At 41.3% G+C, this 26,255-nt stretch overlaps 1 protein-coding gene across 6 annotated transcripts in view; it reads left to right on the top strand.

Annotated features, from left to right (window-relative positions):
- The window catches only part of cep350 (centrosomal protein 350), a 136,304-nt gene that overhangs the window by 89,955 nt on the left and 20,094 nt on the right, over positions 1–26,255 (top strand). For 5 of the 6 annotated variants that reach the window (XM_043699941.1, XM_043699940.1, XM_043699942.1 and 2 more), the window contains exons 27-32: positions 8,813–8,935; positions 15,989–16,185; positions 17,309–17,517; positions 20,800–20,947; positions 22,665–22,825; positions 23,542–23,687. In XM_043699941.1, the coding sequence (XP_043555876.1) occupies positions 8,813–8,935; positions 15,989–16,185; positions 17,309–17,517; positions 20,800–20,947; positions 22,665–22,825; positions 23,542–23,687 (984 nt within the window). The remainder of the gene's footprint in view (positions 1–8,812; positions 8,936–15,988; positions 16,186–17,308; positions 17,518–20,799; positions 20,948–22,664; positions 22,826–23,541; positions 23,688–26,255) is intronic. The other variant, XM_043699943.1, reaches the window with a different exon arrangement.

The following is a 26,255-nucleotide window of genomic DNA, read 5'->3' as shown; positions in this document are numbered from 1 at the left end:
GTGCAGTCTTTGCATGGGATTTTGTACACTACATTGGTTTTGCTCATGCTGGGTATTGGGTCCTTCGTTCTGGTGAGTTGTTGTCTGAGTGTGGCTGTTGGTTTGTGTGCTGTTATGAGTCCTAGTGGTCGCAGTAGTCTGGCTGTCAGTTCGGAAATGCTCTTGATGTATGGTAGTGTGGCTAGTCCTTTGGGTTGCGGCATGTCCTCATTCCGTTGTCTTTCCCTTAGGCATCTGTTGATGAAATTGCGCGGGTATCCGTTTTTGGCGAATACATTGTATCGATGTTCTTCTTCCTCTTTTTGCAATTCTGGTGTACAGCAGTATGTTGTGGCCCTTTTGAATAGTGTCTTGATGCGACAAGGAAGAAACCGTGGTCTCATTCGATGTAACGGCACTGTTCACCTCTATCGACAAAACCCTAGCCAGAGAAACAATAGCCAACCTGCTGGACATACAGAACAGACAACAGCACGTTGAACCTATCAACGAAGACGGCATACTCAAACTACTGGACCTGTGCCTCACAACATACTTCACATTCAACAACCAAATATATGAACAAGTCAACGGCGCACCTATGGGCTCACCCATCTATGGACTCATAGCAGAAGCGGTAATGCAAAGATTAGAACAAACAGTCTTACCGCAAATTCACCCCAAACTCTGGGTCAGATATGTGGATGACACCTTTGTAATCATTAAAAACACAGAAATAGAGAACACACACCGGATCATTAACGCCACACTCAAGGAATCCGATTCACTAGAGAGGAAGAAAAGGCCAACCAACTCCCATTCCTAGACGTGATGGTACAGAGAACACCTAACAGAGAATTCACCACAAAGGTATACAGGAAAGCCACACGGACAGGCCAAGTCCTAAACTACGAAAGCAACCACCCCAACACACACAAAAGAAGTTGCATCAAGACACTATTCAAAAGGGCCACAACACACTGCAGTACACCAGAACTGCAAAAAGAGGAAGAAGAACACCTATGCAATGTTTTCGCCAAAAACGGATACCCGTGCAATTTCATCAATAAATGCCCAAGGGAAAGACGACGGAATGAGGACATGCCACAACCCAAAGGACTAGCCACACTACCAAACATCAAGAGCATTTCCGAACTGACAGCCAGACTACTGTAACCACTCGGACTCATAACAGCACACAAACCAACAGCCACTCTCAGACAACAACTCGCCAGAATGAAAGACCCAATACCCAGCATGAGCAAAACCAATGTAGTGTACAAAATCCCATGCAAGGACTGCCGACCTGGACCCAATATACCGACAACTGCAGCGGACAGCTGGAACTGACAACCAGAAGCGGCAGAGACAAACCACTATAAATGCCAGAGGAAAGATCACAGAAGTGCTTCACGGGAAGCTCCCAAGCACTGAGGATGTCACCTAGACAGGGGATGAAACATCTGCAACACAAATTCCCAGCTTGGCGAACAGAACCACAACAAAGCACTTACCTGACTGAGGCTGGACTAAAATAGGAAAGGGAGGTCATTGGGGAGATATAACAAAAATATCCTTCAGAGAACTAACTGGTACAGTGAGAAACATGTCCATTTTGGATTGTGCATCTTTGAATAGACTGCCAGCAGTGTCCTTTGAAGTTGAAAGGTCGCATTTCATACTTGGGTTGTTATCACATAGATGCAGCACTTTTGGAACTTGTGGAATTAAAATTTCATACTGTGAGAATTGTTTTGATGAGTGGTGTTAGGAGAAGGTACGTTTCACATGGCAACATTGGGTGCTACCAAAGTTGTGAAAAAAACTAAGCAGCACAAACATGTAGTGTCCCCAGGATAAGTAGCCAGTAAAACCTGATGGTGACAGTTACATGAGTTAGGTGTGCATTGAAAATCCATCCTTGCCTTCAAGGTTATACCCAGCAAGGATGATAGCCATGGCTTTGAAAGATCCAGTGAGAGTAGTCTGTCTTTATTTCACCTTCCCTGCAATTTTGATTGTCTTGTCCTGATCATCATCATGGTTGAATATCTAATGAAAACTTGAGACAGGACCTTCAGGAAGTTGTGCCTCCTGCCTGTTTGGGCTGTACTAAGATAATGCCCTTTCTCAGCAAAATGGCAAAATATAGGAATACTGTCCCCACATTTTAAAAAGAAAAGTTGGTTCGCTTTGTTCACAGTAGCCAATGAGACCAGTTGAGAAGCAAGACACTGTGACTGTGGGAATGATAGAAAAGGGTGCAAGACTTCCACGTGAAGGTTGGTAGTTGAGTAATTCGCAGTGAATCTAAGTGAACCAAAAGTAGTAGCTAAAATATTCATTAACCTTTAAAAGAAATGTTGAAGGGATACCCCTTCTGAAATGAGATCTTAAAGATAGCATTTAGAGTTTGACAAGAATTTTGCTTGATCTTTAAGATAAATTTTAAGTAAAATAAAAAACTTCCTCATTTGGGTGAGCATTTGGTCATGGAACATGAACATCATTTAAACTTTCATTTATTGACTGGCTTAATTAACTTGTTGGGTGAAATGAATTTCATCCATTGTTGTGGGTTCTCTTGTGATGCAGAGATAGTGTCCCTACACGTGGACCAAGAAACCTGGGTTCAAGTCCTGCTTGCTCCAAAGGTGTGTAAAAACATTTCTGAACATATTGATTTGAAAACAAAAATCAGCATTTGTCGGGCAGGTTCTTGTGGCATGGGTAGTATCCCTATCTCTGAGCCAGGAGGCCTGAATTCAAGCTTACCTGCTCCAGTGATGTACAGGTCATCCAGAAAATAATATCAACAACTGTTTCTTTATGATGCTTGTTGATATCTGCTGCCAAATGAGTGGTCAAATATGTCAGCCCATGGATCAGGTATGTAATCTTTGGAATGAGTCTCCAGTTTTAACGCATTGGTATGAATCTTGCATGATTTTGCCGTTTGCTTGTGTGGTGCTCACTTCCATGTATACGCCTGTCCAAACTAATGGTAGTTATTGAGTAGAGAAAGAGTTGTACTTTTGAACATCTTCATCCTGTTCGCAAGATTTCTATATACTTTCAGTGCTCCAGTTTAAAAATGGCCAAAGGCATCAGAGCCAAAGTGCTGAGAATGTGCGTTAAATTTGTCAGCTTTTGCTATTGCTTCACATTTCTGATATTGGTAGCAAAATGATGTTGCATCTTTCATAAAGAGTAGAGGTGTTACTAAAGTTGACAATCGAACCTGAAAACTAATTTGTGAGCCCTCCTCTGATAGTCTTCCAGTTTCCATTTTTAGAGTGGAATTTTTAATGTGAAAATATACAAGGATTATGTGAGAATGAATGACACTCACTTAAAACGAATTGTTTGTTGAGAGGAAGGAAGTCATGGTGGTTATAGAAATGTATTTTTTGGAAAAGCATAGGCATTGTTTGTAAAATAGATTTTCCTTGACCCTGTCGTGCTTGTGTATGCCAAAGCCCCTTTCTGACCATTTCAGGCTTGTATGTGGTTGCCGCTATGTACCTTGCCCAAAATGATTATTATTATTCTCCTCCTCCTCCACCTTTGTTTTCTCCTGTCATTCCAGGTTTGTACCATCTTGTCACAGCTCCCCTATTTGCCTTCCTTGAGTTTCTCTGACAGGTTCATTAAGACATCTTTCTCTTTCCTGTTGGGAGCTGAATGCAATTTGCCTTGACTCTAATGTCGCTCACTTTTCTTCCCTTTTGAGAAGTACTGCCTGCTTATTTCCTGTCCAACCTATGCCACCTTTGTTGGACTTTCACCAGCAGATCAATCTCTCTCGCTCTCGCTCTCGCTCTCGCTCTCGCTCTCTCTCGCTCTTGCTTGCTCTCTCGCTCTCCGCTGTTCCTTCCAGAATGCCTTTGAATCAGGACCCAGGCCCTTTCTATTCTCACCTTGTTTTGACAATGTATATTGCCTGCGACTGATATCTTATACCCACTAATTGAAACCTTTCCATTTGGCTATATTTTCTTAACCACTTTACTTGGGGGCATGATGTTTACCACCAAAACACACCACTAGGTGTAATTCCCCATCTCTCAAATGCCTTCTCTTCTTTTAAACCTCACATCCTTTTGTACACCCAATTCTCTCCTTCATGGTCCCTGCAACTCCACCTGGATAACAAAAGTGTCTCTTAACATATTAAAGCGAAAGGGAACCTATTCTCTTCAGAGAATGATGTTGGAAAAATAATGGGGAGGCAGGAAATGGCAGAAAATTTTAATGAATATTTTGGATCAGTCATCACTGTCGACCATCATAATTGCATTCCAAATGACTAAACAATCAGGGCAAAAGGAGGCCAAAATAAATATAATAGCTGTCATTAGGGCAGATGTACTCAGGAAACTAATGAGACTCAAGACCAATAACTCCCTTGGACCTGATGGGATGTGTCCTCAGATATTAAGAGGTAACTACAGAGGCAGTCAAATTATTAGTTATAAACTGCTGATATAGCATCTTTATTTAAAAGAGGAAGGAGACAAAAAAGGTCATGTGGATGTCTGTCTGCTCGCTGAGCTGGAAAGTTCATTTTCAGACATTTCCTCACCATACTAAGTAACATCTTCAGTGAGCCTCTGGACGAAGATGTTACCTAGTATGGTGACTAAATGTCTGAATGTGAACCTTCCAGCTCAGCGAGCAAACCTATATCTAGAACCTCAACCTGAGCTTCACATCTTCTCAAAAGTCGCTAAAAAAGGTAATTGTAGGCCATTTAGCATAACTAAAGCAAAGCATTCAGAAATACATATGATCAAGCAGAGTCAGCATGGCTTCATGTGAATATCCTCCATCTTGTGTGGCATTGTCACGATGCTGAATGGGACATACTTTTGAGCCTGTCAAATTTAGAAACTTGATTCAGGGCATCCATGAGTCACTGTGGGCCACCATCAGCAGCAGAATTGAACTCCTTAATCTATAGTCTCATGGCTTGGCATATCCCACACTTGACCATTAGCATTCAACTAGGAGACCAGCCCTGGTTCAATAGAGAATGCAGGAGGGCATCCCTGAAACAGCATCAGGCATAGCTAAAAATGAAGTGCCAGCCGGGTGAAGCTACTAAATGGGACTACTTGTGTGCCAAACAACATAAACAGCAAGCGATAGGCAGAGCTAAGCAGTCCCGCAACTAGCGAATCATAACTAAATTCTGTAGCCATAGAACATTACAGCGCAGTACAGGCCCTTCGGCCCTCAATGCTGCGCCGCCCTGTCATACTAATCTGAACCCCATCCCACCTACACTATTCCATGTACGTCCATATGCCTGTCCAATGACGACTTAAATGCACTTAAACTTGGCGAATCTACTACCGTTGCAGGCAAAGCATTCCAAACCCTTATTACTCTGAGTAAAGAGTCCTTTCGCATCCAGTTGTGATTGGTGGAAAATCTTTTTTTTAATAAGTGCCTGCTGGAGGAGAAGATACTCAAGTATTCCTATCATCGATAATGGAAGAGCCCAACACATTAGTGCAAACGTTAAGGCTGAACCAATTGCAGCAATCTTCAGTCAGGTGTAGATGATCCATCTCTGCATTTTCCAGCAGTCCCCAGCATTGTAAATACCAGTCTTCAGCCAATTTGTTTCATTCCACATGATACCAAGGAATGTTTAGAAGCACTGGATATGCAAAGGCTATGGGCCTGACAATATAATAGCATCTAGGAGAAAGTGAGGACTGCAGATGCTAGAGATCAGAGCTTAAAAATGTGTTGCTGGAAAAGCGCAGCAGGTCAGTCAGGATCAAAGGAGCAGGAAAATCAACGTTTTGAGCTTAAGCCCTTCTTCAGGATGCCCTTCCTGAAGAAGGGCTTATGCCCGAAATGTCGATTCTCCTGCTCCTTTGATGCTGCCTGACCTGCTGCGCTTTTCCAGCAACACATTTTTAAGCAACATTCTAGCATCTACCCGACAATATGGAAAGTTGCCCAGATATTCCCTGTACACAAGCAGAACAAATCCAACCTTGCCAGTTACCACTCTGTCGATCGCCAGTAAAGTGATGAAAGGTGTCATTAACATTGCTAATTAGCAGCACCTGCTCAGTAATAACTTGCTCAGTGATGCCGCGTTTGCGTTCTGCCAGGGCCACTCAGCTCTCTTCCTCCTCTCAGCCTTGGTTCAAACATGGACAAAAGAGCTGAATTCCAGGCGTGAGGTGAGGTGAGGTGACAGGCCCTGACTTCAGAGCCGCATTCATGGCATCAAGGAACCTGAGAAAAATTGGAATCAATGGGTATTGGGGGCAAATTCCCCTCTGATGTCATTCCTGGGAAGTAGGAAGATGGTTGTGGTTGTAGGAGGTCAGTCATCTCGGATCTAGAACATCTCTGCAGGAGTTCCTCAGGGTACTGTCCTGGTTCCACTCATCTTCAGCCATTTCATCAATGACCTTCCCTCCATAATAAGATCAGAATGTGTACTCATTGCTGAACATCCCCAATGGTCAGCACTGTTTGTAACTCTTCAGATACTGAAGCAGTCCATGTTGAAATGCAACAAGGTCTGATCAATATACAGGCTTGTGGTAAGTAATATTCGTACAATCCCAGTTAAAGACCATCTCCAATAAGAGGCAATCTGACAGCTATCCCTTGACATAAATTTCCATCACTGAATTCCCCTCAATTAACATCCTGACGGTTCCCGTTGACCAGAAACTCAACTGGACCTACCACACAAAGACAGTGTGGCTATAATAGCAGGTCAGAGGCTAGGAATACTGTGGAAAGCAGCTCACCTCCTGACTCCCCAAAGGCTGTTCACCATCTACAAGACACCAGTCAAACAGACGATGAAATGCTCCCTACTTGGCTGGAATGGTGGAGTTCCAACAACACAAGAAGCTTGACACCTTCCAGGACAAGCCAGTAGTTTGCTTGGCACCACGTCCACAAGCACTCACCCACTCCACCACTGGTGCTCAGTAACAGCAGTCTGTACTATCTAAAGATGCACTGCTGCTATTCACCAAAGATCCTTAGGCAGCAAATTATAAACCTACAACCACTTAGATCTAGAAGGACAAGACCAGCAGCTCCATAGCAATTTTTCTCATCTGGTAATCCCATAACTGGAATTAGTTGCATTTAAGGCAGTATATAATTAACTAAATTTTTGCACAATTCAGTGTTACTAATTCGAATAAAGTACTTTCAGATAACGAGTGGACCATTGTGATATTTCTATAGTGTTGTGCCCTTGTTGAAATAGCATGCATATAACTGGAACTTGCCTTATCTAACCCTAAAACATTTGTTTTCATCTTGTTTCTGGCACAGTGGATGTTAACAGATGATTTATGTGCAATGGTATTATAAAATCTTGACTAGAAATCCTAAATATCAATTTCCAAGATATTCACTGTTGGGCTTTGAAATGTTTCACACCCCACTACTATATAGTGCCATGGAGTGTTGAAACCAGACCTATAATTCCTCACCTGATAACTGGTAATTTGTGAGAGCCAAGTGATATTTGAAGATATGTACTTCACTTGGAAAGATGAAGAATTGAAGGCTTAAATCAGATTTGTTAACTTCAACTGGAAACCTGCTTGAGGTAAATTGCTCTCAACCTTCTTCTTAAATCTGAGATTAATTTATGACATGAAGGGGTGGGGAAGTACATTGTGTCAAGTGGATCATAAGGTTTCATTTATGATTTTCTGCAGGTCTTTACAAAATGAGGGTTGAGTCCCTAATTGGGGTCAGAGCCTGAAATTTTGGTGTAGTGAGCTCCAAGGTAGCAATGGTCAAACCCTCCACCCCCCCCACCCCCTCAGACACTCCGTGTCTTGACAATGTACAAGCCTTAAAATGGTGTCACGCTGGGAACAGGTTTGGGAAACCCTGATCTACTGCATCTTTTAAGTAATTGACATTGAGTTGTGTTGGGGTTTATCTCAAATTCTGAATTGTTCTTAATCTGTTTTGACTTGGTGTTGTGGTATCCTTTAATTCCATGAACTCCCACTTGTTTCAGGCCCTGTTTTAGTTTTGTAAATGAGAGACGTGTTTATGCAAACCTTACTATGTGAGCTGAATGTCACAGTTCCAATATTGAAAGAGTAAAAGATGGCAATCCTCTTAATGCTCAGTGAACTGCAGTCTTACGGCTTCCTTGTCAAGTCTCTGCAGCTTGATCAGCAAAGATCAGGATCCCTGGAACATTTTTGGAAAGCTTAGTCTTTCATCTGTATTACTGAACTTTCTCTCTTTGCCAACAATGTTGGAGATAATGTACTCTGCCCTTATTCACACGACTGACTAGTGTGTTTTTGAGCTTGGGTAGTACATCACTGTGGTATGAATTTGGAACATTGATTTAATTCACCCTGTTCTATTTCCTTTGCCTAGTTCCAAGAAAAGATTTGTCAACATACAGACAGAATTTTACTTCACTTGCGAATGTACCATTGAGGAACATTTCTTCACAACAACTGTATCCCAATGCTGCTGTCATGCTCATCCTTTCTCAAATGGGTTTGTAAGCTGTCGTTGGACTGTTAGGGGCAGTGGTTGAGATTCTCCCACTCTCCAAGTCAGAAAGAGAAATGGAGCTGGTGTTGGCTTTGATGAGCTTTGTTGCCATTTTGAAGTTCATGAATCCTGGCAGGAGTTGTGTTGAGGCAGAAGGTTTCGGGAGGTTGGCTACAAATGGTTTTATGGAATACTTGGAATTTCTGTTTAAAATGTGAGGTTTTCTTGAGTATCTAAAAGATAAAGCAATTTTGGGGTAATACTCAGCTGTTTTGTTTTTCTTGTTTTGCTCCTTTTTTTGTAGACACTGCTCTCCTGTCCACTACTTCTTCTCTGTCTTTACGTCTCATCACTGGGCTTCTCTCAGTGTCTGTTTTCCCAACCTACATCCCAAATTCCAGCTGTACATCTACAACCAGCTGGTCAGGTACTGTGCAACCTCTGCTTCTCACTGATCGAGCATGCTCTGTTTCATCACATGCATGTGGATGATGTGGGGGTCGGTGGAGGGTCAAGGGAAAGGAATTTTGTAGAGAAATGTGCATCCCTTTGGCTTCGTTGTGGCTTTACGTAGATGCAGCAAGCTGCTAGTTGGCTATATACTGCAGACTTTATAGTTAATCCGGAACGTGCTTTTAAAGGGGCTTTACTGTTCAAGCAACAATTCAAAGTTACACAATCAATGTTGAGCTGCTCATGCTAACTGGTACAAAAAGATTGACTTGTTTAACGTTGAGTTGGACTTTGGCCAACAGTGTGGCAGAGTTAGCAGCCCACTAATCTTGATAAATGTAACTTTAAGAAATCTAAAATTGGAGTTGCAAGCTTGAATTTTCAGATAGCAGTGCCCCTTTAAGAGTGCAAGTGTGTCTTTGGTGAACATTGAGGTATTCTTATGGATATGAAAACTTAATTGGTATGTAACCGTCACAGTAGACATGAGTATCTCCAACTACATGCAGCTACTTTTATTAAAACGCCTGTCAGTTTAATAGTGCTGTCAAATCTCAGACCTTTGTTTAAAATTGAAAGTACCAATAAGAAATAATATTCAGTGCTCAGGGCTGCATTTAGTAGCAACTGGACAAACTCAGGAGCATTTTGGATGATTTTAGCAGTGGCAGGAATTCTGTATTGATTTCTAATTTCAATTTAATCTTGTTTCAGAGCTATTTGATTCCTTTTTTTTATTTTGTTTTAAACTGCATTCAGAATTAAGTTTGTTACTTAAATGCTTGTCTGCAGCTCCTTCATAGACTTCCACAGAAAAGATAATCACATCTCCTTCTTTTTGCTTTGGATCAGTATTTTTGCAAGTTGACTGTTAGTATTTCTACTATACAGGATCTGTTGTTGGATTGTTAATCTACCATTTTCTTCCTGTTCAGTTTTCAAGAGAAAAGGACTTGGCATTGATGGCACGGTAACTTACCTGGGATCTTAACTGGATCAGCCACATAAATACTCTGGCTGCAAGAGCAGCTCAACAGCTGGGTGTTCTGCAAAGAATAACTGACCAAAGCCTGAGAGGCACTTTTTGGGAGAGTGATGGAATACTCTCCATGTGTTTGGATGAGTACTGCTCCAACAGCAAGGAAAATGCTTGACATTGTCCTGAGCAAAGCAACCCACTTGGTTGACACCCCATCTATTGGCTTCTTCCTCAACGGCACATTTGCAGCAGTGTGTACCATATATAAGATGCACTACAGCAACTAACCAAGGCTGTTTTGACAGCATCTCCCAAACCCATGGTCTGTGCCATCTTAAGACAGTGGTAGCTACCGCTCCCTTACTAATGCTAACACCTCCCAGTTCCCCTCCAAGCTGCATAATCTTTTAAATTGGAATTATCTCACTAATTCTGGGACATGTCCTGACAGCACTGTGGGTGTACCTTAAAGAGGGCAGCATGCCACCTCTTAAGGGCAATTGGGAATGAGCAACAAATGCTGGTTTCATTGGCAACACTTTTATTCCATGAAACCCTCTTCAATAAAAACAAGTAACACAAATATGCCCTGTGGTTACTGTGCAGACGTGTACGCAAACTGCCAGACATGCTATAAACTTCACCTGTTTTAAATAGTATTTTCATTAGAACGCTGCATCTAACTGAACATTTATTCATTAATCCTGAGAGGAAAAAGCTTTGCCATTTTGCAGCACTGTATTGGTATTTCATGATCCAGTTTAATTGAAGACCTCTGTCTTATGCAAAATATTGTGAATGTTTAGATATTATGGCTTTGATTACATGAGAGGCTGCACTACATTTCTGAATGAAATTCACCCAGAATTAGTGAAACTATTGAAAAATATTGCAGAACTTAAAGTATGAATTATGTTTGTTGTGTGAATGTTGTAATATTGGAAAGCTAATAGAAACTAGTACCCTCTCCCAGGGTGAATTAAATACCACTGAAACTTTGTAATAATTGTGCTTGCATAAACCTTTTAAAGAGGCTGTAAAAAAGAATAAGCTTTTTCTTTTGTGATTCAGATAAGCAATTAACATGTTTTAGAAGTATTTGTTTAGAGGGCGGCACGGTGACACAGTGGTTAGCACTGCTGCCTCACAGCGCCAGAGACCTGGGTTCAGTTCCCGCCTCAGGTGACTGACTGTGTGGAGTTTGCACATTCTCCCTGTGTCTGTGTGGGTTTCCTCCGGGTGCTCCGGTTTCCTCCCCTGGTCCAAAGATGTGCAGGTTAGGTGAATTGGCCATGCTAAATTGCCCATAGTGTTAGGTGAAGGGGTAAAGGTAGGGGAATGGGTCTGGGTGGGTTGCGCTTCGGCGGGTTGGTTTGGACTTGTTGGGCCAAAGAACCTGTTTCCACACTGTAAGTAATCTAATCTAATCTTGTTTTTTTTTCCATGTTAGAAACCTAAAAAAACAAGAGTAATAGTAAACCCCTTGAGCCAGCTCTGTCATTCAGTATGATCATGGCTGATCCAACTCCATATCCTGGTCCCACTTTCTCCCCATACTATTTGATCTCTTTAACCCTAAGAACTATATCTAATCCTTGAAAATATTCAATGTTTTGTCCTGAAATACAGCTTGTGGCACAGAATTTTGTTAGTTCAACACTATCTGGATGAAGAAATTTCTTCTCCTCCTCAGTTCTGAATAGCCTAACCTATATCCTTTCGAACCACTGAAGTATCTCCCTGGTCACTGGCTGCCACTCAGAAAATGGCCTGTTCATTGTAGCTCTTTGTTTCCTGTCTGTCAACTAGCTCTCTGTCTATGTCTATGTAAATACACTACTCCTGATCTCTCACGTTATATACTAATTTCTTTTGTGGAACCTTATAAAAAGCCTTCTGAAGTCCACCCACTGGTTGTCCCTTATCAATTCTACTAGTTAGATCCTCAGAATTTCAGTAGATTTGCCAAGTATGGTTCCCCTCTTTTAATCCATGCGGACTCTGTCCAATCGTGTCACTGTTCAGTAAGAAACTTGACTGTACTCCAATATAGCTTTTAAATGTACCTGTATTTTTTAGAAATTCGATTACTTGTAAATGGTGGATCCATGCAATATCAATGAATTAATGACCCTGAATTTGAGTTGTGTTGTTTTCTGTTAATTCCTTTTCCTGCTGTATTCAGCAGACTGTGCCAAAAGATCACTCTTAAGTGTGTGCAACTTTGAAAATAATGTATTTTAAAAATGACATCTCAAAATGTTGCTTAATTATTGTGAAAGGAGGATTTTGCATTCGATAATGTGCAGATAAAATTTGCTGCAATTTGGCCAGACTGAAGATTGCACCAAAATGGCAACTCTGCTCTCAAACTCTGACCACGTCTATACTGACGGGACTTCACTTTGCTGTTCTTGGTCGCCAGCTTTATTTCGAAGTTTATTCCTATAATCATTCTTGAGCTTGCAATTGTTTCATTGAGGTGTACCAAATCTGAGAATAGTCTCTAGTCTGATAGTGACATACATGTGTGTGTATTGGCGTAAGTCTATGCCAGCTTCATTTCTGAAGTCTGTGCTTGAGATTCCTGTTCAAGTGCTGACACCTGAAATGTTGACTGTCCTGCTCCTTGGATGCTGCCTGACTTGCTGTGCTTTTCCAGCACCACATTTTTCAACTCTGACCTCCAGCATTTGCTGTCCTCACTTTCTCCTTTTGAGCAGATTAAATCAAGAATAATTTTTGTTGATCAAAGTGCAATAGGAACCAATCCATGAAATTCAGATATCTCATGTTCACCTTAACTATATGAAGGCTAACAAGTTATCAAATTATTGTAAGTAATTGAAGCCATACTGACAAAACTCATGCAGTATCAGTGATTTAGCAACCCTGAATTACGCAGATTGCTGAAGGAGACATTTTTGCACCTGCCTTCCCCATCTCCTCTCGTTAATTTGCTGTTCTTTTCAAAATGCACGTAATGCCTTCTCAACCATTGTTAGATTACATCAAACTGTGCCATGAGGTGGGACCAATTGGGTCATTATACATCCTTCCAAATTCTACTTTACTTCTGCTTTGCCTGGATATTATATTTTGCGAGAGAAAAGTCATTGACCAGAAAGATTAATACTGCCTGACCTTTTGAGTGTTTCCAGCTGCAGTCTTTGTTTTGCACTCAGCTATTTGTTGTTTTCACTTGTTTCTTTGTGAAAGATTAGAAAATTTACTTGATCGAATGAATTTATGATTTCCTTTATCAATGTTGGGAGAAAAAGGTCAGCGTTTCAAGTGCTGGTAAAGTAAAATAAACTGACAATCAGTGGAAAGTGTTTAGAGGGGTATGGACCAAATGCTGGCAAATAGGATGAGATTAATTTAGAATATCTGGTCAGCATGGGCAAGTTGGACCGAAGGGTCTGTTTGTGTGTTGTACAACTGTGACTTTATTCTCTCAATTACTCAAGAAGCTGAATTCTTCGAGGAGGAAAAGTAGGATTGAGGTATATCAAACTCACATCATTTCATTACCTTTTCCTCTGGGTCTTCAATGACCAAACCTTTTTGTTATCAGAATAACTATATATCATGTGACTAGTTTTGCACAAAATATTAGGATCAAGTGAACTATTAATAAGTGTTCATTTTAAATTTTAGGAAGCTTGATTGTTAAGTGAGAAGAGTTTAGGGCTTTAGTCCCACCAAATCATTGTTCCATAAACAAGCTTTTTATCTGTTCTGGACATTGAAGATACTAAAGTCAGTTCTGAAGGAAAAGATTTTCATTGGTAATATTACCACGTATGAGGCATAACTGCTTCTGGTCACTCTTGAGGCTGTAAAGGCTAGGAAATAAATGAATTGGTCAAAGTTAAAAACATAATTTGAATTGAATGTGCTCATGGGGAAGCTTGCAGGATCTGTGCAGGAAACGAGTGTTTCAGAGTGTATGCAAGAAAACTGAACATTGTTATTTCTTCATAAGAGTGTGGGCCTGACTGGAGCAGCAATGAAGCTAGTATTGTTTTTGAATTTCAGAGCTTGCCAAATTATTGATGCTAAATGTAGGTAACATTATCAAAGCACGTTTCTCACACACCAGCTAGGAACTTGTTCCCAGTTTTGTCAGTCCATCCATTCCTGTGGATATAAGGTTTTTTAAATGTGAGCACTCCATTTAACTATTTGAGTTAATCACTGGAGTATTCAAGTCCTCCTGGATTCTTGATTTTAAATTACTCAATGTGATTTTTTTTTCTCCCCTGAATTTACCAAGCACTGGACAGTTCTGGAATATTCCAAATATTTACAATAGGTGTATTTACACTATTGAAGACAACCTGGCAGGTTTGAATATCATTCTAGTCAAAAACAATATATGAATAACTTTATGAATTACTTACTGTTGACCAGCATAGCAAGCCAAGTATTATTAAAATATCAGATTGTCTCTCGAGGATTCCCAAATCTTAACAGTGCATTTGAGAGATGTTCACTATCACTATCTGGGACAGTCTCCCATACTGCTCCTAGAATTTGGAAAGCGTGCACATTGCCCTTCAAAAAAAAGATCTGCCGTCGCAAGCTTCACTCTTATTGCATACGTTTATTGTCTTGTTCTTTAATGTGATAAATGATTTTACAAACAATTTACAAAATTCTTTAAATCCTGAAGAAATGTGATGCCAGCCCTTTGTAGAATTGAATGGAAAGTGTTGCATTTGCTCGACCTGTGACTGCATGTAACAGACCTAACTGAACCTTTAGCAAGATGTGGGATGTGTCCCACAAAAGTTTTTGAAAAAGCAAAGCTTATGCTTTGAGATTTAAATGTTCAATTAGGTCTCATTTTAAAGAAAAACCCAAAAATTGAGAGTTTGTTTTCAGCTCCTTTAAAGAGATATGCTGTAGGCCTTCAATTTTGTGACCTGTGATCATTCTTTGATAAAGGTGGCTGTGTCCAAAACTGCAGGATGTTGTGCTGAAGTGTCTAATTGGGTGGGTGAGCTTTATTACTGGTGTAACTTGGTTAATTTTGAGATGGAATGCTACTTTAAATTTTGTTTTTAAACGGAGGTGCCCTTGTGTAACTCAAGTGTAAAACTATGCTCGTGTTTACAATGCATCTTTCACTTTTACAGATTAGTATTAATGTTTTGTAAATTAAAATTCAACATAGAAAACACAGTGCGAAGAGAAAAAACATTCTAAGTTTCAAGTCCAGTGACCTTTTGTCCATTCAGGTGAAGAGTCGGTGAACTTGAAGCATAACTTTTCTTTCTCTCCACAGATGCTGTCAGACCTGCTGAGTTTCTCCAGCACTTACTTTGGTTCAGATGTCCAGCATCCTACGTTCTTTGTTTTGTTACAGATCCTGATAATTTAGCTTCGGGAGCAAGAGGCAGCAACTGTGATAAACTAGGATAAAAATCTGCCACCATGGCAAAAAAAACCCACATAATTCATTATACTTTGCAAAACAATGCACTGTAAATAGGAAATGCAATTGAGCTAAATGCAAGAAGGCATACCATCTGCCTTGTCATCTCAAATTTCTTTCTAAACTTTGAGGACCAGGCTATCAGAATTTTGTTTGCTCGCTTCCTTTGAGATCGCAGTTCACTAATGTCCCAGTACCAATCCCTGGGCCGGGCCAGGTTACCAATTGCAGTGGGGTGGAGAGCTCTGTCAGATTGAAGTTTTTTTGAAGAGCAGCATTGCAGATTGAAGTTGATGGTTTTGACTAATATTGTGTCAGCAAACTTGGAGGAAATCCTTCTGAATGTGTTGATTAACTGCACTGAGCCTATTTACATGCAGTAGTGCTGCAATGTTCTAGGATGTGTGAGGTGTACAAGGAGACTTTGCCCTGAATTTTGTTTGTGTTGTGAAACTATAACCCAAACATTGTTGAATTTAAAAAGTAAGAATTATACATTTTGTGCTGCAGGTTAATGTCCGATTTTAGAAATGAATATCGGCTGATATTAGCATGAAGCTGACACTTTCTTTCTCTCTCCCCCGTCCTGCTTGCATGTCCATCAGGTTCCTCACTAAACGGGAGCAGAAACTGATGCATCGACGACGGCATGCAGAGGAGCTGCTGGAGTGGAAGCGGCGGCTTGATGCTGAGGAAGCTGCGATCCGGCAAATGGAAAAACAGGCTCTGGCTGCTTGGGACAAGGAGCTCAAACCAAAAATGGTGAAGAGAGAGGCAAGCGAGAAGATTCCCGAATCGAAAGGTAATGTTAGCCTCTGATTCTTGTTTGTTTGTTTATCTTCGAGACAGTAATGCATTTACTGTGGTTCTGACCGCTTTCAAGTGCGTTTTGGTATCGCTGATTGTCATGGCACGTGTGAAGTGATGTATTGATGTGTAAATGTCATCAGTCTGGATTAATGCAGAAGATGCAAGGTGTAAACCTGGCCTTTTACTTTGCCTGTCTCATTCATTCAAGGAAATCACATTTCCCAAGCATCTGCTGTGATCCGTTTCATCAGCATAGCTCAGATGTTGGAATTATCATCTTTCTCAATGGTACCTTGACATGATAGCCCAATGTAGTTTCCCACTCACCCTCTTGGGTGAGGCTAAAGTTCCAGATTTTAATTTTTTTCATTACTCTTGGTGGTTGCATATCACTTGCAGAGTTGAGAAGCAGCAAAAGTTGTAATCAGTGAGAGAGCTTGGATGTTGTTTACACAAGGCTATGTGGTCAGTTTGTTAACATGGAAAAATCTAATTTTCTTTGCAATATTGATAATTAATTTCATTCCTCATCATTAGTAGTAGCATGAAACTGTAACTGCAGTACTGCACAGAATGTTGTATCGAACTAGATTAGATTACTTACAGTGTGGAAACAGGCCCTTCGGCCCAACAAGTCCACACCGACTCTCTGAAGATCAACCTACCCAGACTCATTCCCCTACATTTACCTCTTCACCTAACACTACGGGCAATTTAGCATGGCCAATTCACCTAACCTGCACATCTTTAGACTGTGGGAGGAAACCGGAGCACCCGGAGGAAACCCACACAGGCATGGGGAGAATGTGCAAACTGCACACAGTTGCCTGAGGCGGGATTTGAACCCAGGTCTCTGGCACACTTTGACTATCAGCAGATATGTCTGCTAGTATCTGAATTAACTCAAGGTGACCTGTGACCTGTGCAAACTTAACTTTCTCTGGTTAACTGTTTCTAACCTACTCCCCTTATGATATTGTTACATGCATCTGAAATAAAGAATACATTGAAAGGAGAACGGACATGTAAGACAGACATACTGAATTGTGCATCTCACTTTCAGCACTGTTAACCCATTGCAGTATAGATTGGTAAATTATTGGTATTTTCTTTAGACACAGGCAGTGAGGAAGAATGTCCTGCACCACCTTGCTCCCAGCCCCACAGTGACAGTTCAATTCCTGAGGAGGTTAGAAGTTCACCTGCTCAGACTCTGGAATCACCATCAGCAGCCCTTCGGATGGCCACTAGTCCTGACCATAGTATTTTCACAGATGATGCTTATTCCCAGGATTTTGAATCTGTCGCAACACACAGTAAACAGGTAAGAGATACTTTGCGGGATTTTTTCCTACAAAATGTTTCTAATTAGTAAGGAATGTCATATACAAGGCTGCAGAGAATAGAAAGTTCTTGGCTTCATTTAAAATCAATCCCAGGTTAGCTGGTCATAGTAGCAGCAGGGGCTTTGCAGTTAACCTCCGTATCTCAACATTAGAACAGGGTGGACAATTACAGGTACTCAGTGTTGATCCTGCTCCTGATAACTACCTTGATGCTCCTACTGAGGAATATCTTTGTATCTGTATCATAGATCTGAGGCCCACAATTCAGGCTTCACAAAGGCTGTGTGGGCAAGGTGCCACTGTGTACTCCAAATGCTCATGGAGCTCTGACTTGACAAAATTGAACGCCTCCATAGATGTGGGAAGGAAAATGTAAATTGTATTTTCTTGACAACTCTTGACTCCATTCATCCTTGGATCTTGAAAGAGTTGAAAGATCAGAGGCTGAGGGGTGACTTTATAGAGATTTATAAAATCATGGGGACATGGATAGGATAAATAGACAAAGTCTTTTTCCTGGGCTGGGGCCGTCCAGAACTAAAGGGCATAGATGGTGAGAGGGGAAAGATATAAAAGAGACCTAAGGGGTAAGTTTTTCACAGAGGGTGGTATGTGTATGGAATGAGCTGCCAGAGGAAGAGGTGGAGGCTGGTACAATTACAACATTTAAAAGGCATCTTAATGGGTATATGAATAGGAAGGGTTTGGAGTAATATGGGTCGGGAGCTGGCAGGTGGGACTAGATTGTGTTGATACATCTGGTCAGCATGGACGAGTTGGACCGAAGGGTCTGTTTCCATGCTGTACATCTCTGACTCTATGAAATAGTATGGAGCTTGAGTGGGCTTGTGCCAAGAGAATGCATTTTAAGCAGAGACAATACTGATGTGATTATTACTGACCAGATTTGATCTGCATAGGGAAATCTTATGCTCTTCAAACATAATTATTGGATCATCTATTTCCAAATCCTCAACATGGGCTTGGCAGGGAATGGAATTCTGAGGGGGATTGTGAAATGTGGGTAGGAGGAAATGGGAATTCTGAGAGTGAATGGGCAATAGGAGTGAAAGAGAACTGGGGGAAAAGTTGGGCATTGTTTGGGAATAAAACTTCTTTAGAGGGAATGGGAAACATGGGAATGGGAAGGAATGAGACTTCTGAGAGGGAATTTGAAACTGGAGTGGCCGAGAATGGATGTTCTGAGAGGAAATGGGAAACAAGATGGGGAGAGAATGGGATAGAATGTGGGGAGGGGATTGGGAGATCTGAGAATGAATGGAAAATAGAGAGTTAAAAATCACAAAACACCAGGTTATAGTCCAACAGGTTTAATTGGAAGCACACTAGCTTTCGGAGCGACGCTCCTTCATCAGGTGATCAGGTCACAATCACCTGATGAAGGAGCATCGCTCCGAAAGCTAGTGTGTTTCCAATTAAACCTGTTGGACTATAACCTGGTGTTGTGTAATTTTTAACTTTGTACACCCCAGTCCAACACCGGCATCTCCGAATCATGGAAAATATAGGTGTGGGAGGAGATGGGAATTCTGCGTGGGAATGGAAAACATGGGGGGGTTGGGATGAAGTGGAAATTCTGAGAGAGAATTGGAAACAGTTGTAGGGAATGGGAAAGAATAGGATTTTTGTGAAAGCATGGGAAGTGTGTGCACGGACTCGGTGGATTAGCAATGGGAAATGCAGGTATATAGTTGGGGCAGGGGGCTCTGAGTGAGCTGGTCCTTTGAGGGTTGATGTGGACTCAAAAGGCCAAATGGCCTGCTTTGACACTTTATAGAATCTTCGACTATCTGTCTCTGCCCCACCTCCGTTCTTCCACTGCAGGAGCCTCATCAATGTCTGTCTCACTTCCAGACTTGACGATTGTATTATGCTACTTGTTCTATTCCAGAAAGCCGGTTGGTGAAGGATAATACTCAAACAAATTTTTGCAAAATTTGAATTAATTTACATGATTATACATTGCAGGCAAGCTATTTGTATTCCTTTAATTACAGTCTTGGAGAACTTCAATTTTAATTGCTCCATTAATGGAAGAGCCTTCAGTTACTAAGACAGTGACCTCTTTAATTCTCTCCCTGAACTTTGCTTCTGTCTGTCGCTTTTCTCCTTCAAGACACTCAAACTGTATGTCAGATTTCACATCTGCCCTTGGATCTCTTTGAGGCTCAGTATTATGTTTTATTCTATTTCTGTGGAGCTACTTGGTTTGTTTTATCATATGAAAGATTTGTTATACATGCAAGTTTTTAAAGATAAAACAGGAAGAAAGCTGGTAACTGTGAAATAAAGCATCAGAGCAGATTTCAAAAGTGATGACTATGCTTAAAAAACCTCAACTTTCAGATGTGGAGATATGATGGGTGTGTACATGCACTTTTTAAAAGAAAAATGACAAGGTATCATACATGAGATTAATAGGCATGGAATTAAGGCAGAGATAGCAAACAGGATTTATACAGATAGAAGGGTGGAAACATAGAAAAGGACTTGGGGAATTTTCTGAGTGGTTCAAGTAAGTAGTGGTTTCTGGGTTTGCTTCTGGGGGCAGTTTTTTTCTGATGTTCGTTTAATAATTTGATTGTGCCAAGAGCATGTGGTATTGAAAACCAAAATATTGTAAAATAAGAATGATGAGTGTTTTGAAAAAGTTAAGGAAGCTGTGAGGAGTTTTGAGAAGAAGCAGGAATGGTTTAAAGATGACAGGTAGAATTGTGTTGGCGGGTATGTGTGTGGCAGTGTATTTTTAAATTTTAGATTAAACGTACCAGCAGCAATTGTAATTTGAGTGGGAGCAGGCCTGGTGCTATGAAGGAGGGTGATTTGTTCATCGGGCAATAAAGGCTTTACCTCAAAAGCTGTGCTTTTAATTATGGAGGAAGTAGAATTCTAGAACTTAGGAAGAGAGATTGTTCAATCTTCCCATAATTCTAGATGGCCTAGTAGTGGTGTCATTAATCCACCTAACCGCACATCTGTGGACTGTAGGAGGAGGCTGGAGCCCCCAGCAGAAGCCATGCAGACACAGGGAAAATGTGCAAACTCCACACACACTTCCTGAGAGTCGAATTGAACCCAGATCCCTGGTGCTGAAGTAGCAGTGCTAACCACTGAGCCACCATGACACCATGGAGGCTGACAATCAATCTCGTTGCTTATCCCACCTTCTTCCTTTTTCATAAACTTGGAAAATAATGTCCGACTGGAACTAATGTTTGCTTTCTTCCCTGGTTTTTCAGTCTCCTTTGTCAAAAGTGACTGAGAGTACATCGAAGCAAGATGGCCAGAAAATCAGCTCCAGCATCCGTGTGCATGACAGACCTATTCTAAAATCCCGCCAAGCATCTGGCAGCTGGTCTGATGAATCTGTTTCTGTGACACAATCAGGTAGGAAATTTCGATCATTACCAAGATTCAGAGGTTCTTCAAGTTATTTGATGTGCTTCAAGACTCAACATGATGTGCATTTTTTTTTTAAAGTTGCATGGCCGAGAGTATAGCACAACACCGAGGGATGGTGATTCTTGAGACTTTGTCTTGTGTGAAAGTGAAAATAACACCTGATATGCTGTAGGATTCAGTCAGGGAAGTTTGTTTTAATTCACTTGTGGGATGTGGGCATTGCTAGGTGGCTAGTATTTATTGCCCATCCATAATTGCCCATCCAGAGAACAGTTAAGAGTTAACCACATTGCTGGGGGTCTGGAATCACATGAAGACCAGACCAGGTAAGGATGGCACTTTACTTCCCTAAAGAACGTGAGTGAACCAGATGGGTTTTTCTGACAATCGACAGTGGATTCATGGTTATCATTAGACTTTTAATTCCAGATTTTTTTTAATTTTATTGCATTCCACCATCTTACGTGGTGGGATGATGACATGAGTTCTGTCACAGGAGGTTTTCCCTCTCGTTTGGCTTATTACTGTATTGTCACTGTAATTGAGGCCGACAGCCCAGAGTTAAGTCAGCATCGGTGTGATAGATTGTCTGTTAACATCTCGTTCTGTCAGTTTTCTTTGGAATCTCTGAAGTTGAAACAGTAAGAGCTGAATGCCTGTGCAAGTTTGATTTCATTGGTCTGTAACTTCGGTCATGTTCCACCTGTCTAAATTGGAGAAAGAATGCCACCAGCTTTTCAGAAAAAAAATTGCACACCACTGAAGTATTCAAGAAAGAAAAGTCAACTCCAACAGGTTTCCCTGTTTCTGACTCTCCAGCTGTATCCTTTGCCACTCCAGCCTCCCATTTCTCACATCTCAGTAGCCTGTTCCAGCCTCGAGTGAACCCAGCATTTACTGAAACCTGTCTCTGTAAAGTTACATGCCTCCTGCCTCATCATCCACAACACTCAGCCAGATGCTTGACCATTCCATCCTCTTCTGGTCAGATTTCTATCGTTATACTCCATAAAGGTCTGCTGCCTGTATTCTGGAATGAGCTATTATTGTGAAAATTATCAGACTGCCCTTAATTGACTTTTGCCTCCAAATCTTTCAACATCTCCAATCTAATTTTCACATTTTTGAAAGCCCTTCATTATAAATCCCTGTCTCTCTTTGTGACTTTTAGTCTAACATGGTCCTCCAACCTCTTGTGGTCTTAATTTCTTGGATTGTTGCATCCCTTCCAGAGTTAACCTAAATCATGGCCATGTTATAGTAGCCAGATTCCAGAATTTCCTTCCAAATCCCATTCCTCTCCTGTCCTTGAAATGCACATCCTTTGCAAGCTTTTAGTCTCTAGCTTCTCATTTTGGCTTTTTCCTCAATATGGTTCGAACCATAATAATTGCACCATGCTCACCATTACTGACTGCCCAGATAGTCCTGCTGTGTGATTGGCCGGTGTGTACGGTGATACTGTCGGTCTGATGAGTTGATGTGTTTGGTGACACTGTGGCCCCCAAGTGGTCAGCATGTCCATTGCACGAGGCTTTGTCAGTGGTATAGCAGGTTTGATAAAAGTTGTTGAACAGGTTGAGAGAAGTGTCACCAAGAGTTATGCAGGTTTGCATATATCTCTTATCCGCTAATGTTAATGTCCAAATTGAGTTTGATTGCAATGAGACCTAGTAACATCCACTGGATGGATCTTCAACAGAAACTACGTCAGACCAGAGTGATATTGAGATCAGGATCCGTGCACTGAAGGACGAACTTAAGAAGCGCAAGTCCATTGTGGACAAGCTGAAGAGAGAGCAGAAAAAACGTCAACAGGAGCGGTTGAAAGCCCAGGAGGCCAGCCTCATCAAACAGCTAGAGGTGAGATTGAACCCTCCATTGCCCTGCAGGTTTCAGCTGGGGATGGTTGGAACATGTGACCTTGCAGAGGTTGAGTTCAGAGCATTTCACATGTTTCATACTGTGTTCTCAAAACCAAATCAGCATCCATCTCCTGTAACGAAAAATGTTTGGGGGCTGTTGACTTTTATTCTTGCCATCTTAAGGAAAAGTGGTCGAGCAGGGTTGCTTTTTTTGATTGTTTGTTTCTCTGCCATTAATAAGTGTTTTTATATTCTTCCAAATGTTCATTCAAACTTTTTTTCCCCAAATTCCTCTTCATATCCTCATCTCATCTTACTTTCAAGAGCTTCCTTTTGCCAGTGGTGTCTTGGGTATTCTGTCCTTATACTTTCTTCTTCCGGACCAACGTCCCAGTATTCTTCATTAAAACAGCTTTGGGGCCTCTTGCTTGTTAAATGTTGCATATATAGGTTGGTGTAATGTTGAATGGTGTGTCCAAGTGTTTGAGGGGAAAATCTGGAGCAAACAAACTTGTTTTGATCATGTTCAACCAACTGGGCTTTTTGTTATCCCCATTTATCTTTCTTGTGGTTAATTTGGCTTTACAAATCACTAAAATTAGATTTGTTCATTCAGAAAAGAATTTGTGGTTTGTCTTGTGCAGTTGGCAAAAGTGTCATGTGTTCTTCTTTAAATCCCAATGTTTGATTACACCTTCTCCATGTTTCTTTCAGTCCTATGATGAGTTTATTAAGAAGACCGAAGCTGAACTCAGTAAAGATCTTGATATTGCCAGCTCAAGCTCAACCAAACCACAGATTAAAACACTGTATTCCACTGCTACTGAGAAGCCGAAGATTAAACCGCGCTCTCTGCAGAGGTACTTTCAGTAATGGATATTAATTGTATAACGTTATGAAGGGATGCCTCTTGTATTTCTCTTTTATACCCTACTGGGACCCCTTTTGTCCAAATTACTTGCTGATTAAATGGTTCGTTAGTTAAGGAGACCAGTCCATTTGCAGAGCCTTTACAGCAGAGAAACGTGACTTTTGGCCGAACAAATGCAGTTATTTAGTCTTCATGCGAGTCTACTCCCACTTTGTCTCATCCCATCAGTGCATCCTTCTGTATGTTTCTCCGCGAGGTCCTTATCCAATTTCCCCTTAAACACATTCATGCTATTCAACTAAAGCATTCCTGGTACTAGCAAGTGCATTCCTGGTACTAGCAAGTTCCATGTTGTCACCTTTCTCAGGGAAGAATGGTTTGTTTTGAATTTCTGATTTGATTCATTAATGTTAACTTCCTATTTAGGTCAGCTACGCAAGTGAAAACATTTCTTCCTCCATGCAGTTCAAGCACCTTCATTTTTAAAGTTATTTATCAAATCTAGTTTTTAAAGTTGTCTATCCAGTCGCTAGCTTACACAATTAATGATAGGGCCCTGTTGAACAAAGAGACCTGGATGCAGGTGCATAGTTCCTGAAAATGGAGTTGCATGTAGAAAGGTGGTGAAGAAGGCATTTGGCATGCTTGCCTTCATTGGTCAGAGATTGACTGTAGGGGCTGAGGTGTTACATTGCGGCTGTAGAGGGGTCTGTTTCCATGCTGTATATCTCTGACATTGGTGAGGCTACTTAGTCATAGAGATGTACAGCACGGAAACAGACCCTTCAGTCCAACTCATCCAGGCCAACCAGATATCTCAACCCAATCTAGTCCCACCTGCCAGCATCCGGCCCATATCCCTCCAAACCCTTCCTATTCATATATACATCCAGATGCCTTTTCAATGTTGCAATTGTACTAGAATCAACCACTCCCTCTGGCAGCTCATTCCATGCACGTACTACCCTCTGCATGAAAACGTTGCCTCTTGGGTCTCTCTTATATTTTTCCCCTCTCACCCTAAACCATGCCCTCTAGTTCTGGACTCCCTCCACCCCCATTGGCCTATCTGATCAAAATCCCGTTGTAATCTGAGGTAACCTACTTCGCAGTCCACTACGTCGCCAATTTTGGTGTCATCTGCAAACTTACTAACTATACTGCTTATGCTCACATCCAAATCATTTATATAAAATGATGAAAAGTAGTGGACCTAGCACCGATTCTTGTGGCACTCCACTGGTCACAGGCCTCCAGTCTGAAAAACAGCCCTCCACCACCACCCTCTGTCTTCTGTCTTTGAGCCAGTTCTATATCCAAATGGCTAGCTCTCCCTGTATCCCATGAGATCTAACCTTGCTAACCAGTCTCCCAATGGGGAACCTTGTCGAACACCTTACTGAAATCCATAGATCACATCTACTGCTCTGTCCTCATCAATCCTCTTTGTTACTTATTTAAAAAAGTCAATCAAGTTTATGAGACATGATTTCCCACGCACAGAGCCATGGTGACTATCCCTAATCAGTCCTTGCCTTTCCAAATACATGTACCTCCTGTCCCTGAGGATCCCCTCCAACACCTTGCCTACTACCAAGATCAGGCTCACTGGTCTATAGTTCTCTGGCTTGTCCTTACCCCCTTTCTTAAACAGTGGCACCACGTTAGTCAACCTCCAGTCTTCCGGGACCTCACCTGTGACTCTCGATGATACAAGTATCTCAGTAAGAGACCTGGCAATCACTTCTCTAGCTTCCCACAAAGTTCTAGGGTACACCTGATCAGGTCCTAGGGAATTATCCATTTTTATGCATTTCAAGACATTCAGCACTACTTCCTCTGTAATATGGGCATATTTTAAGATGTCACCATCTATTTTCCTACATCCTACATCTTCCATGTCCTTTCCCACAGTAAACACTGGTGCAAAATACTCATTTAGTATCTTCCCCCCCATCTCTTGAGTCTCCATACAAAGGCCACCTTACTGATCTTTGAGGGAACCTATTTTCTCCCTAGTTACCCTTTTGGATTCTCCTTAACTGTCTTTGCCAAAGCTATCTCATGTCCCCTTTTTGCCCTCCTGATTTTTCTCAAGTATATTCCTATAGCCTTTACACACTTCTAAAGATTCACTCGATCTATCCTATTTATACCTGACATATGCTTCCTCCTTTTTCTTAACCAAACTCTCAATTTCTCTCGTCCTGCAGCATTCTCCATACTTACCATCCTTTCCTTTCACCCTAACAGGAATATACTTTACTGGACTCTCTTCTCATTTCTGAAGGCTTCCCATTTTCCAGCCGTCCCTTTACTTGTGAGCATGTGCCCCCAATCAGCTTTTGAAAGTTCTTGTCTAATACCGTCAAAATTGGCCTTCAATTTAGAACTTCAACTTTTAGATCTGGTCTATCCTTTTCCATCATTATTTTAAAGCTGACAGAATTATGATCACTGGCCCCAAAGTGCTCCCCCACTAACACCTCAGTCACCTGCGCTGCCTTGTAGAATACTGCATACAGTTCTGGTCACTTTTCTATAGGAAGAATGTTAA

Source organism: Chiloscyllium plagiosum, chromosome 11 (genome assembly GCF_004010195.1).
Source record: "Chiloscyllium plagiosum isolate BGI_BamShark_2017 chromosome 11, ASM401019v2, whole genome shotgun sequence".
Lineage (NCBI taxonomy): Eukaryota > Metazoa > Chordata > Chondrichthyes > Orectolobiformes > Hemiscylliidae > Chiloscyllium > Chiloscyllium plagiosum.
Note: the sequence above shows the minus strand (reverse complement) of the source record. Positions and strands in the feature narration are given on the sequence as shown.